Source organism: Trachymyrmex cornetzi, unplaced genomic scaffold (genome assembly GCF_001594075.2).
Source record: "Trachymyrmex cornetzi isolate Tcor2-1 unplaced genomic scaffold, Tcor1.1 scaffold1017, whole genome shotgun sequence".
In the NCBI taxonomy this organism is placed as follows: Eukaryota; Metazoa; Arthropoda; class Insecta; order Hymenoptera; family Formicidae; genus Trachymyrmex; species Trachymyrmex cornetzi.
In genome coordinates, this window is record NW_017295562.1 from 70,081 (window position 1) to 83,750 (window position 13,670).

General features: G+C 32.3%; 4 protein-coding genes across 6 annotated transcripts in view; 2 read left to right on the forward strand and 2 right to left on the reverse strand.

Moving 5' to 3' along the window:
* The window catches only part of LOC108758490 (oxidative stress-induced growth inhibitor 2), a 19,249-nt gene extending 14,612 nt beyond the window's left edge, over positions 1-4,637 (forward strand). The window contains exons 3-8 of one of the 2 annotated variants that reach the window (XM_018503486.1): positions 963-1,081; positions 1,385-1,839; positions 2,116-2,369; positions 2,444-2,700; positions 2,841-3,242; positions 3,389-4,637. In XM_018503486.1, coding sequence (XP_018358988.1) covers positions 1,021-1,081; positions 1,385-1,839; positions 2,116-2,369; positions 2,444-2,700; positions 2,841-3,242; positions 3,389-3,630 — 1,671 coding nt within the window. In that variant the 5' untranslated portion in view covers positions 963-1,020 and the 3' untranslated portion in view covers positions 3,631-4,637. The remainder of the gene's footprint in view (positions 1-962; positions 1,082-1,384; positions 1,840-2,115; positions 2,370-2,443; positions 2,701-2,840; positions 3,243-3,388) is intronic. The other variant, XM_018503490.1, reaches the window with a different exon arrangement.
* Positions 4,638-6,092: 1,455 nt separating this feature from the next.
* Positions 6,093-8,736, reverse strand: Syx16 (syntaxin 16). Its single transcript, XM_018502920.1, has 5 exons — positions 8,481-8,736; positions 8,183-8,395; positions 7,803-8,010; positions 6,894-7,150; positions 6,093-6,716 (listed from the first exon to the last, which is right to left on the reverse strand). The coding sequence occupies exons 1-5, from the start codon at positions 8,559-8,561 to the stop codon at positions 6,507-6,509; spliced, it is 969 nt and encodes a 322-aa protein (XP_018358422.1). The 5' UTR covers positions 8,562-8,736; the 3' UTR covers positions 6,093-6,506.
* An 893-nt stretch (positions 8,737-9,629) lies between these two features.
* On the reverse strand, positions 9,630-10,406 carry bcn92 (LYR motif-containing protein bcn92). The gene is made up of 2 exons (XM_018503189.1): positions 10,233-10,406; positions 9,630-9,935 (listed from the first exon to the last, which is right to left on the reverse strand). The coding sequence occupies exons 1-2, from the start codon at positions 10,313-10,315 to the stop codon at positions 9,737-9,739; spliced, it is 282 nt and encodes a 93-aa protein (XP_018358691.1). The 5' UTR covers positions 10,316-10,406; the 3' UTR covers positions 9,630-9,736.
* Positions 10,407-10,445: 39 nt separating this feature from the next.
* On the forward strand, positions 10,446-13,359 carry PheRS-m (Phenylalanyl-tRNA synthetase, mitochondrial). 2 transcript variants are annotated; one of them, XM_018503148.1, is made up of 5 exons: positions 10,446-10,529; positions 10,998-11,119; positions 11,200-11,924; positions 12,364-12,656; positions 12,770-13,359. In XM_018503148.1, the coding sequence occupies exons 2-5, from the start codon at positions 11,115-11,117 to the stop codon at positions 13,058-13,060; spliced, it is 1,314 nt and encodes a 437-aa protein (XP_018358650.1). In that variant the 5' UTR covers positions 10,446-10,529; positions 10,998-11,114; the 3' UTR covers positions 13,061-13,359. The 2 variants fall into 2 exon arrangements, with proteins under 2 accessions (XP_018358650.1, XP_018358658.1); XM_018503156.1 differs by lacking the exon at positions 10,446-10,529 and adding an exon at positions 10,786-10,804.
* The last annotated feature ends 311 nt before the right edge of the window (positions 13,360-13,670 follow it).

Consider the following 13,670-nt stretch of genomic DNA (forward strand, 5'->3'; position numbering starts at 1 on the left):
GTAATTATACCGGGTGAACCGGTTAAATGTTAGAGAGTAGGAAACATGACGTCAACGAAGACCGCTAATTACAACGAAGGTCATGACTTTTACTTCCTAACGACATGATTTATCTTCAAGATCTCGTAACGACAGAAAACACAAGCGATTGAAAGGTAAATGTACCAGTTAGTGGACATTAATTATTGCACGAAATGACAATTTTAAATATTAAGCTTTTAATGATATATATGACTAAATAAATTTGTCTTATTAAATTTTTATACACTACGAATTTATGTAGAATACATGTCATTAAAAGTCTAATATTGAACATTTTTATCATTTTGTTCAATAATTAGGTTATTTTCACTAACTAAATTTACCTTACATTCTGCACAATTTATGAATAGTCGCAAGTCGCAAGAGTGTTTACATTGATTATAGAAGAGATAAATAACACTTCTAACACTTTACATTCATAAGTCGCAAAGTCATCCAAAAAGAAGTACGTTTCGTTTATCTTATCGACTTTTTACGTACCGTGTAATTAACGAATGCGTAGAAAACTTATGGCGTACGTACTTAGTTTATCTTTTCCGTACCCACATAATTGTGGAATGTAATATATATGTAATAAATATTTAGTATATTCAATTATATTTAAAAAATTGAAAAATGTATTATCTATATAATTTGTAGATTTGTTCTTTAATATTTTAAAATACGGAAAATTCTGCGAGATTATCTACTCGTCGGGAAAAATTGGTCATTATCGCGTAATGATAAGTGTTCTTGTGTAATAATCTCACTTGTTACAAACGTGACTAATGCTAAAATGATTGCTGCAAATAAAGATTATTTTAGGAAAATGATGACAATAACAGTTGCGCTATTTTTACTCTTTCATAATTGTATGTGTATTGACGTACACATAAAATGTTACATAACATTTTTACAATAAATAATCGTTTTCTTTGCAGTAGCCAAACGAGCAGGAAAATTGCGTTTACACAGATATCGGATATACAAAAAGAAAAAATGCAGAACATGTTTGAGGTCGACGATAATGATGTCATTTATAAAGATGTTGTCATCATAGGTACGTATATAAGATGTCTTGAGAAAATTTAATAATAATAACGCATCTTATATTAAACTTAGTTTGTTATAGATTAAAAATGAGTAAATTCTTTTATTTTAAAAGTGAACTCTCAATTCTCCAGTATATAATCTGATCAAATTTTTTAGTATTAATTTCCTACAAAGCTAACATTTTTATTGTAAGAGCATATTAAATAAAAAGCTTGTGAGAAGGTTAATAAAAATGTCTCTGAGTCTCAGCAGTCATAATTCAGGTCGTTTGTCAAAATAGTAAAGATTCTACACAATTTCTGGTCCTCAGGAAATGGACCCAGCGGGATATGTCTATCGTATATGCTCGCCGGAAATTGGCCTTACTATACCGGCGAACCTCATCCTGGCGATGATATGCTGACAGCGCGACTGCGGTTTTGCACGACCAGCAACGAGGAGTGCGGTGATACGCCGGACGATGCGAACACTGATATAACTACTAACAATCGTCGTCAGTACTCCAAGTCTGGTGTCAGCAGGACGCAAGGAGGCGGGCTAGCATGCAGCACACGCTGCAAACTCGAATGCCTGTCCTCCGGCATCGAGGGTAGAGGCGGCGGTCGACCACTGGCTCTTCTCATGGATCAGCTGCAGCATCCGTGTGTCGACGCCGGGCTCGACGTGTCCTCACTGCTTGATTGGATTTCCGCTGACGAGCATCTCGAGCACAGGATCGTGGACCACGTTGTCCTTGGCAAGGGCCAACCAGGCGGTGCTTGGCAAGTACGTAATCAACGATATTTTCTCACTTCTTTGTAATCCTGAAAATAATTCTTTTCCATGAAGCATAAAACGATAGGTGAAAAATGATGAAAGGAAAAGTCTTAATAAATTGGAATAGCTAATATTTTAATTATTGAACAATTAAAAATTTTATGTTGGGAATCGATAAGGCTAATTATAAGTATTACTTAATTCTTAACGCAACATATTTATATATTATGAAAAGCTCTTTCAGTATTGTTTAATTTAACGCCTTTTTAATATGATTATCTCTAGTCTATGGACCCCAATGTACTGACTATCAGTCTGAGCCGATGGATGTCACTTCCCGACTTGGATCTAAGGCAGTGGGAGAAACTCGTCGAAGCTGAACAGTTACAAAAATCGGTTTTAACCGCAGACAGTGACGTATATGCGCGGCTAGAAAAACTAAATGTTTGTAAGGCATCTAGTCGAGTTTCTATGGGTACCGTGGCAGCGTATTACAAGGACTACGTACACAGGAAAGGCTTGACACAATACTTCCGATGGTATATATTTGAAATATTTGACACAAAACCGTTATCGACATCAACGCGGACTTTCACGAAATAATCTATTGCAGTGGGACCACAGTTACTTCAGTAAGACCGAATTCGGACTCGCCTGAGAGCAAAGGAGGATACAATTGGATTGTAGACGGGTACGAGAATAAAAATGGAAAACGATTTCGATATCGGTGTAAAAGAGCAGTTCTTGCAACTGGCACGACCGATTTATCCAATCATCTGGGCATCCATGGGGAGAACACGAATCGCCAATGGGTGACACACGATCTTAACGATCTCGAGACTCGATTAGGATGTTTGGTCAGCGAGTACGGTACGTAAAGGGAAAATTATATAAAGAGAGATGATTGCACCTAATTTGGCAGCTTCTGGAAAAATTTGTCTTTTTCATACATTTATTTATTACATAATTCGTTCATGATTTGTTCTCATTTGAGAAATTGTTAACCGTAGGCAAAGATTCGACCGATGAACAGATCCCACCCGTGTTAGTAATCGGAGCTGGTCTGAGCGCAGCTGACGCGATTATGGCCGCACGCTTTCGAGGTATACCTGTGTTACACGCATTCCGCAATTCGTTAAATGAATGGGGCAAACAAACCGCCGAGAGAATAACTACCAGTTACGATCGACTACGATGGCTACCGGATTCCATATATCCGGAGTATCATAAGGTGTACGAGATGATGGCTGGCGGAGGTACAAATTATCCTTTGTACAAGTCTTTGCCAGGATATACACTCGTCAGTCTTTCTGAAAATTGCGAGAAAGGAAACATAAGGAGGACAGTCACTCTTTCCGCTCCAAACGGTCAGCTGCACACATTTCCAGTATCTATTGCAGCTATTCTTATCGGTAAACATCATATGTACTTCTTAATAATAACTTAAATTAATAAAACTTGTAGATTGAATATGATAATAGATATTGGCTATAGTATTGAGTTCGTAAATTTAGTTCATAAATTCGTTGATGTTACTGTATTCAGTAATTTTTTTCAGGCTACAAACCAGACTTGTCATACCTAGAAGGTGGCGGTACGGGATTGGGTAAATTTGCAGATAAGCTGATCGATAGCAAATCGAATCCAATTGAAATCGATGATTTCACATACGAGGTGATTAACGCGCCAATAAAAGGACTTTATGCATTAGGACCTCTAGTTGGTAACAACTTTGTTCGCTTCGTTTTGGGCGGTGCGCTTGGAATTGTGGCGCATATTCTATGCACCACAAACATCTAAGAGATCTGACAGCCACTCGCGCGACTCAATCGTATCTTAACAAAATTATTTTATATATAGGCGCATTAACATCGTGTGACTTCTGCTCAATTCGTATGGGTGACTATCGCTTAGTTCTTAACATTTATACCAAGAGATTGCTGGGTAAATGTGTTTGTATATACTATTAAAATTATTTTTATATTCTTTCCATATTACACCCTTCGCCAGGAAACGACCGATTTTTAAATGTACATAACTATTTAATTGTTTCGTCGAGATATCTCCTAGGGTGCGTTTTACTTAACGCTCACAACGCTTGCGAGCATCATTTTGTTCATGTCAACAAACGTTAGGGATGAAATGATGCACGTGAAAATTGCGAAAGTTAAGTGGAACGCATCTCTAGCGAAAATTAAAGGGCGATGATAGTTACATTTACTCAGCGAGTAGTGACTTACAACGTGCGGAAAAAGATGAGTTTAAATGCCACTTTTGATCTATTTTAGATCTGTTCGCGCTTGTTAACATTCCACTTGATAAGGAAATTATGTATGAGATAATATCAATAGTATTTGCATCTAAATTTAACAATTTGTTTTTAGGTACAATATTATATTATTGACAAATTTTTCATGACTATACATTACAGATCTCTCCATAAATACACCCTTATTAGATTCTACATCTCGTAAAGTGTATATACAGTTAATATATAACTGTTGGAGTCTGTATTGTAACGAGTTTCGTAAAGAATAACGAATACTACAACGAAACTCTTAATATAAATTCTGATACCATGTATGTACTTAGGATTAATCTGTGTTTGCCTTTTTATGATTAAGTTAAATGCTTTTTTATGCACATTTATAGATATATAGGAATGCTTTTAATAATTTTTATCTTTACGATAGGTTAGAATATTTACAAGTTTTTAGAATGGCCGGACAATTGTGCTTATCCAAATGCACAAGCATTTTTACATTACGTATTTTTATTTCCTAACAATTTGCAAATGAAAACACATCCCGGGAAAAAATGTTTTATACATACATAAAAAATAAATGTTTTATACATAAATATATATAATTATATGTAATTATGTATAAAATATGTTCAGTTATATACAAATATATAAAATTATATATAAAACATTTTTTCCCAGAATATCACGAAATAAGACGATTATCTCATCTTAAGTTTTACGTAACATCTTTAATCCGCCGTGTAATATGCCTTTACATCTCTTATTATATAAGCTGTGATTTAGTGAAATAGACTAGTAACACTCTGTTATTAGTATAATCTATATGTACGTAATACTACCTTTTTAGTACAAAATGTTTCCACAAAATTTACTTTTTGCATCTTCTTTTATTACTTAATAGTTTTTATTTACACTTAATTTACGAACTTTATTTATATTTTACATAATTTTATTTATGATATCTAATTGTATACAATCATACGTTAATTAAGATTCACATGTTAAAATTAAGTTAATTAGTTTATTCAATTTAAAGCTGGATTTAAAAAAGAGAAACGTACTTTTCATAATTTTATTATATTTTAAAACACAGATTTTTATATTACTTTTTGATAACGTATTGTGAAAATGCAAGAAATATTCTTTTGTTGTATTAAATGTACGGCATCTAAACTTAGGGTTATAATACATGCTGTAACGATAAGCCTAAAATGTATTTAATATAATGTTACGAATTTGATATTAGCAGTAAGCGAGTTACTGTAGCTATAGAAGGTAAAACAAACATTAAAACGTATCATTTATAGTTCATAGTATAGTAACAGTTTTTAGAAATTTTATTAAAATGAAAGTTCATATATAGATATTAGCTATGATGACAGGGATACGTATGGATACAAAAATACTTAATACACAATCTGTGATAGGAAATGCAATGTTCAAGAAGATGCAATGAAGTAGAAGAGACTTAAGAGACATAAATAAATCTTGAGCACATTAGATTTGGTAGATACGTATTTTTACATGCAGAATGAGAACCGATTTATATAAGAAGTTATAAATTTATGATTTTAATTTAAACCGGAAATAGGAGAAATCATCACCTGCCTCTTTCGAAGATATAATAGCGAATAATCTTATTTGTCACTAAAAGCTCCCAGTTAATTTTAAAGTATCAACAGAATCTTATTGTTATCTTTTTTGCTTTCTAAAAAACAATTTGTAATATCTTATATAGATCATGCTGTGTATGTACACAAAAAAATATGTATAGTTCACAAGACTTAACTTCAGTCATTGTTTTATTATGGAATGATCATTTAACAATTGGATGTACAGAATAATTTACAATACAGATATAAAAAGTCAAACTGCATTTTTTTCCATTTTTATCGTTATAATATTAAACATAAATAAAAAAAACATAATTTATCGCTATAAAAAATATACAGTTAATGTGAAATATATATATAAATAAATTATTCTATCCTAAATCTGTTATTTTTGCGGTCACTCTTAGTATATACTATAAGAATTAAAATACAGCGAAACCATTTAAAATTGCAGGTATTATGAGGATTACGATATTATGAGGAATTATTTTTAAAACTAATTTATACAGAGCAAGATTAACATTGATTAAAAAGATTAATGCCACATTCATAGTTATTATTTCTATCATATTGTATATAATCAATGAACAGATGGACCGAACAACATTTCGTCATAATTTTACGAATATAATTGTTCTTTCCTGACAATAACACTTGAGGAAAATTGCACGGACTATTTTAAAAAATAGCTTTTTCCATCATTATGTACAGTTCTATAAAGACGTTTCATTTTATGGAACACGATAAATACCAACAAGTATATTTTCACGTTAATTTTATTCTAATTATAGTTGATTCTACGTCTTAAATATGACGAACAAGAAGCTAAGTAATATAATAGCAGCCGCGAGAATCACAATACAGTACAATTTTTTATTAGCCTTCTGATATGAGTCAGCTTTCTTCAATTGTTTATAGCCCTCCTGTACTTGTACTTGCGTTTGCTCTATGTTGTAATCGATTCGATCTAAAATAGTACCCTGATCCTGTACCATTACTGCAAGATCCTGTACACAACAAAAATCCAGATTTTTGTTCAAGACTTTATCATGCTACTCATGTTACATTATGCACTAGTATCAAAATAAATATCAAAACAATTTGAATTTACCAAATCGAAAAGTTTTACTTGTAATTATTATCATGAGTATTTATAATAATTTTTATATATACATATAATTTACCTTAAAAATATGTTTTAAGTCTGCTATGCTTTGAACTATACTTCCAATCTGTTCCTCCCTTTCCATTGCTAATTTCATCCTATCTTCCGGTTCCTCCAACTGCAGTAAAACCGAGTCCTGTCTTTGTTCATTTTTTGGCCAATAATCACCAGCTGCCTCGTTTAGTTCTGTCACCCAAGAATCGGTTGCTATATTATTTAAAAGAGATTGATCTTCAGCGAAGAACTGATTATTCCTCTCTTCTCTTGATTTCACCTCTGCAATGATTTATTGGATATGTACATAAATAATATTAGTTTATTAAAAATATCAACAGTTGCTTTTGAGGCTTTTATGGGTATTTTCTATACAGAAGCTGTGCATTTCGCGGATTATCTACGGAAATAACAATGGATCTGAATCTCAGATCCATTATTAGAATACCAACATGAACATTACGGTTGACTTCATTAAGGCAAGGACTGCGAGGATTCCCGCGAAGGATTTCCTTTCTATACACTAAAGTAGGCAGAGAAGGTGAAGGTATGGGGAAGGACAGTCAATCTTCAATAATCGGGAAAATACTTTTCCATATATTTACACAGCCATTATCTTTATTTAGATTATCGGGATTTTGTATCTCTATAGCCCTTTTTTTTTTTTTTTTTTTTTTTTTAGGAAATATATAGTAATAGCTATTGTAGTCATTTAATGAAGTGATGTTTACGAAATGCTGACATTTTAATAATGGATCTGAACACAGAGGGTTCATCCTTGTTTAACATAGGCAAATAAGGATGTAATGATTCACTGTGTTACACTGTGCCTGACTGTGTCCTTGTTGGAAATCACCCGGAGATAACCCGCAAAATGCATAGTTTCTGAATATATTAACAGTTGATTATTTTTATTATATTACGAAGAACATACGTGTCAGATAATGAGTCTGTGCACTTCTATATCGAAGACCTAACTCCTGTAAGGCAGTCGAAAGTGCCATTACAGCACTGTTAGCTAGCCGACGTTCCGCAGGCTTAGTTTCATGCCTGCCAGCTGACTTAATTGTTTGTACTTGTCTATAGCCATTGGAGAATGCACGTCCAATCTCTCGTGTCAGTTGTTCCATTTGTCTTTCCTCCTACACAGTAATATAAAATATATTTCAAATCCCGATAATTACAAATATTATGACTTCTAAGCATTTCACTTAGTCGATGCATTCTTCTTTTGCAAGAGAACAAGTGACAGAATAGTTTATTTGAATCTTGGTAGCTTAAGAAACCGAATTACAGTATGAGGAATTTGCAAACCTGAGACGTATCATCCAGAGTAGGTCTGGTGAGCTGCTTAGAGTGCAGCTCGACCAGGCTATCTATTTTCACCCGTAATCTGCTCAGGATGTATTGTGTTTCTTCCAAGGCATCTGCCCAGGTGGGTGGTGCATCACTATCCACACCCTTCAGTTCGACATTGTCGGATGCACCGGAATCCGATTCCACCAGTGCGACGCTATCAGTAAGATTCTGAAAAATTTAATGTAAAACATTATGAGTATTATAGAATAAAGATAAAAGCAATTTTATGTTGGAATAGGTTAAGTACACGCACCTGTTCGGCGTAAATGTGCCTACTCTGCAGAGCATTGTTTCGCATCAAAACGAAGGGTTCCGTTAAGTTTCTTGTGGCCATTTTCGAGCTGTTATCTCTCCTTATCACTACACGATATATCTCCTAATCATTCCGTCGCGTTGTACTACGCACCGCGCACCGGATCAGCTGTCATCTTGAAACAGCTGATCACCAAGCTGCTCGGAGTGTTCATCAGTCTTTGCTGCGCTTTTCTCACTATCTTTATATATCTATATTCTTTATACTATAGTTTATAGTATTTATAACATTAGTATTCAAGAGTTACACAATTATTTTTATCGTTGAGTTTTAGAAATTAACAATTATGCCAGTCTCAGATTATAATTTTGTATAATATTGATAAATAAAAAATAATAAATATAGTAAAGAGAGGTTTTTTTTTAAATTTAAATACCAGTTTGGAGTTATTTAAATTATTTCTTATTTACTTGCATTTCGCTTATACTTTATCAATTTTTCAAAGTTGAGTTTTAACATTTTTTATGCAACTTCCTATCTTTTCTATATGGTAATTATAATATTCTCTTGATACTTTGTCGATTTAAAAAATAGTCATTGATGTAGATAATTAAAGTTTACTGAATGCAGACATTCGGTAAATTCACAATCTATTTTATCTACTATGATAAATTATTTGATATTTTTTAACTAATAAAAATTTTGAAAAATCGACAACCATCATAATAGATCAAGTACTTAAAATTTTAGAAATGACAAATATAATACAATTACAGAAATATCCTTTTATTTCTTTGACAGATTTAAATTCTATCTTTATATTTAATATTAGTATTATCTATATTTAGTATTATCTATATTTGTAACATATAACTGATGTATTAATTGTAAAATCTGCAATGTTACAACATTAACAAAATTTTATTTTTTAACAATCTGAAAAACATTTACAATATCTAATCGTATATACAGAGCACACATAAATACAAAAATACTTCAAAATATACATGGTCATGTAAATGAAATATCTTTGCTACAGAAACTACTTTTTATATCGAAGAAGATATGTGAAGAAATAATCAAATAATCACAGTTTTAAAGTATGTTTTTGATAAATGCTACTTGATGATTATTGTATCTAGTGTTCCATAGCAACACTAATCTTCTTAATCTTAGCTTGTTTTGTAATATTAAAAATGATAGATAAAAGCAGATGTACGATGCGATATATTAAATTAAATGATTGCAATTGTATTCTATTTTACTGTGTTGTGTGGTTTGCTTTTAGTTTCAATAATTAAGGGCCTAGTACTGTAGAGATCGCCCAATATGACCTGTTTCTTGATCATCGACAGTGTTTCCAGTCCTTTTGCATAACAATGCCTAACCTTTTCCTCATCTTCTAACGCTTTATTCTCTTTGAATTCGTGTCGTATTTTTCGCAGAGCGTACATTCTGAAAAGTACCAAAGGATTATTTTTTACATACACTCTTTGTCACTCTCTGCCATAAAAAACACATAAACACAATTAGATGATTCACAGATTACAATTATTTGCAAAATAAAAAAACCAATACATACTATTTCTAATATAAATATATACAGAACAAAATCTTATTAATATATTGCTATAAGAATTCTTGGGGACAAAATCCTAAGTAGTATCTCTTAAAAAAAATATAAAGGAAAACAAATTAGATATTTATTTGGGTGTTTAATATAAAAATCGTCTTACAATAATATTATGTTACCTGTAATTGTACGAGTTCCATTTTTTGCTTTCCCGGATTAAATTCCGATAAAGGCTTACAATCGCGTCTCGAGTAGGACCCATTATTTCTAAAAACTAGAAATCCACTGCAATTTAAACGTAGCTAAATCCGACTCTACTGTGATGGTCGGATGGTCCGGGCACATGGCACATGATTATGTGGATTGTGGTTATGTATGTAGAATTGTGAGTATCGGTGGTTTGATGGCGTTTCGAGTTTCGAGGTTACTCGTTAAGATTCCATGTATAAGTAGACTTATGCGAGTCGCAAATTACGGTAATATCACTGGTATTTATTATAAATTGTATATTCGACGTTTGTCGAATTTATCAATTCTGATAAAAAAATTGTGTTTTGTTACATAACCTCAGGATATTTATTTGCACAATTATATTAAATAATTAACAACTTTCATGTGAATTAAAGCACTCCTTCCTTTTAGGCAAACAAAATAAACAAATGTTGCACACAGTTTAACCTGCCTACATTATAATATATTTTAAAATAGCCTTATATGTATAGTGAGATTAAATGGAAATGTATATAAAAATGTAATAAATATATCTATTTTTAGTTTATGTAAGATGAAAATGTTCAAGATTTGTACAAAGACAAGTTTGAAATCAATATGAATAAGTATTTGCAATTGATTTCGAAATAATCTTATCTATACAGTGTGAATAAGTATAACAAAAATATGTAAATTAAGTATGTAAATAAATAATAAAAATCTATTTTTTATAGTTTATGCAAGATACACATGCTTGAAGATATTGAGGCAACTTTGAAGTCAATGTGAATCAATATATTTCGCAACACATTTTCTTGCAAATAAGAGAAAATTAATTAACATTTAATATAATGTGGTATGTAAATATATCAAAACATATTTCAACTTGAACAAGATGACTGATGCCAATCCCTGCTTAAAGTATATTTTTTACAGGTGTATCACGTGTCGCTTCTGCAAGGAAACATTGATAAATAATGTTAAAACAGCCTATAGAAAAGTCTCAGTTGCTGCCAATGTCGATAAGAGTAACAAACTGGTGCTCTTGGGTCAAAAATATACAACGGACGATTGGACAAATGTCACGCCAAACATTATCGCTAAATTGGGGAGAAATCTACATGTTCAGCAATACCATCCACTCTCGCATTTACGTCAACGCATCATGAATTACTTTTATGGACAGTTCCGCAGTAAAAGTGGGACTCCATCGTTTAGTATCTACGACAATATATGTCCTGTAGTCACAGTCGAGCAAAACTTTGATTCCCTTCTTGTACCAAAGGATCATCCAAGTAGAAAGAAAACTGATTGTTACTTTATTAATCAAGATACGTTACTTAGAGCGCACACCACCGCGCATCAGGCTGAGCTAATCTCGATGGGATTGAATAATTTTCTCGTCATCGGCGACGTGTATCGACGTGATGAAATTGACAGAACGCACTACCCAGTTTTTCACCAAGTCGACGCAGTCAGGTTGCGTACATCGCAGGAGATATTTCGCGACGTGAACGATTCCGAAAATCTTAAATTGTTTGAGCACAGAGGGATAGAAAGTGCTGACAAGCAGGCTTGTCATAGCTTAGAAGCGGTGAAAGTGATGGAGCAGGAACTGAAGAGTACTCTTACTAGTCTAGCACAAGCTATCTTTGGAAAAGGTATTACTTCTCTTCAATATTTTCAATTTTACTGAAGCACGTTTTTCATTTTTAAGCGAAATTAACTCGTCACAGTTTTTCTCCATTAACTCATAATTGGAACATATGGACCCTAATAACTCTAAGAATAATTTAAAAATAGTATTTTCTAAAAAAAAACGCATATTTAACGCATATTTATATCTCTAATGAGATTTAGAGCAATCAACTCTATCAATAATATTTTATTTGTTTTTCAAACAGCTTTATACCATAGATTGAGAATATATAATTGAATTTAAAAAGTTTTTAAAAAATTTTCTTAAAGAAAATAAAACTAATAACAAAAAACTTTAGTGAATTCCAAGAACCCACATACCTATCTCTTTAGTGTCATAACAAATTTGTTCCTGTTGTGGGTAAAATGACTTGAAATTAATTTGAATACATTTCTTGTTAGAAATGCAGTGCCGATGGGTCGACCAATATTTTCCATTCACACATCCATCATGGGAGCTAGAAATATTACACAACGATAATTGGCTCGAAATATTAGGCTGCGGTATTATGCGTCAGGAAATTCTACAGAAATCCGGTGCCACGGATCGGATCGGATGGGCATTCGGTCTCGGCTTGGAACGTTTGGCCATGCAACTTTATAATATTTCAGACATAAGATTATTCTGGAGCAACGACGCGGGCTTCCTACATCAATTCAAAGTAGACAATCCTAATGCACATATACAATACAAGGTGAGATAAACGTTGAAGAACTATTTCGAATGTTGTCATCTTTCTGTACATTTTGTTAATTACAACTTATTAGTTACAACTTATAAAAAATTGACATAAATGTAATTTTTTAGCCCATCAGTATATATCCATCTTGTAACAGTGACATAAGTTTCTGGTTGCCAGAAGACAGAAGTTATTCTTCTCACGATTTCTACGATGTAGTTAGAGAAATAGGTGGTGATGTCATTGAGCAGATTTCATTGAAAGACGAATTCATACATCCAAAGACTAAAAAAACATCTCATTGTTACCGTATAGTGTACAGACACATGGAGCGCACGTTGACTCAAAGCGCAGTCAATAGAATTCATGATCAAGTAGGAAAAGCAGCAGTCGCTAAACTTAATGTAGTTATCCGATAAAATTAAAAATAAATGTTTTTCTAGAAAAAAAATGGGACTTTTACGTATAAGCCCTGTAAGATACTACCTTGATAAAATAGGTATGTGAAAATCGTGTAAACAATGCAAATATCACAGGAAAAGGAATATATTATTTTATTTGTGAATAAATTAATTATAAACGCATTACATAGCAAACAATAGTCCTCTAGGAATAACTATATTACTTGCGGTACGTTTTATATTAGAGATAACAACGATTACAGTTATGTTCTACATGCTTGTAATATATACATGAATATAAAACATTATGTAATCTAGTATTATTATTTATTTACGTGCTGGGAATATAAATGATAACAAAAGATATGTCCCCCATATAGAAATATTCTGAAGGGATAACATTAAAAAAAAATGTTTTTCGAGTAATTTCAGAGAATAAAGCTTCTTATATAATATAATAACATTAGTGCAAAAAATGCCGGTTAGGTTTAGTTCGCGAAAATCACAGTTTTATTTCTGGTACTCAAATTCTATACTTTAATCGTTTAATTCTAGCCTTCTTTAAGTCAAATGCATCTAGTTATTGTTATACAAATTAAGATTATTTGTAGTGATCCATGCGAATGCT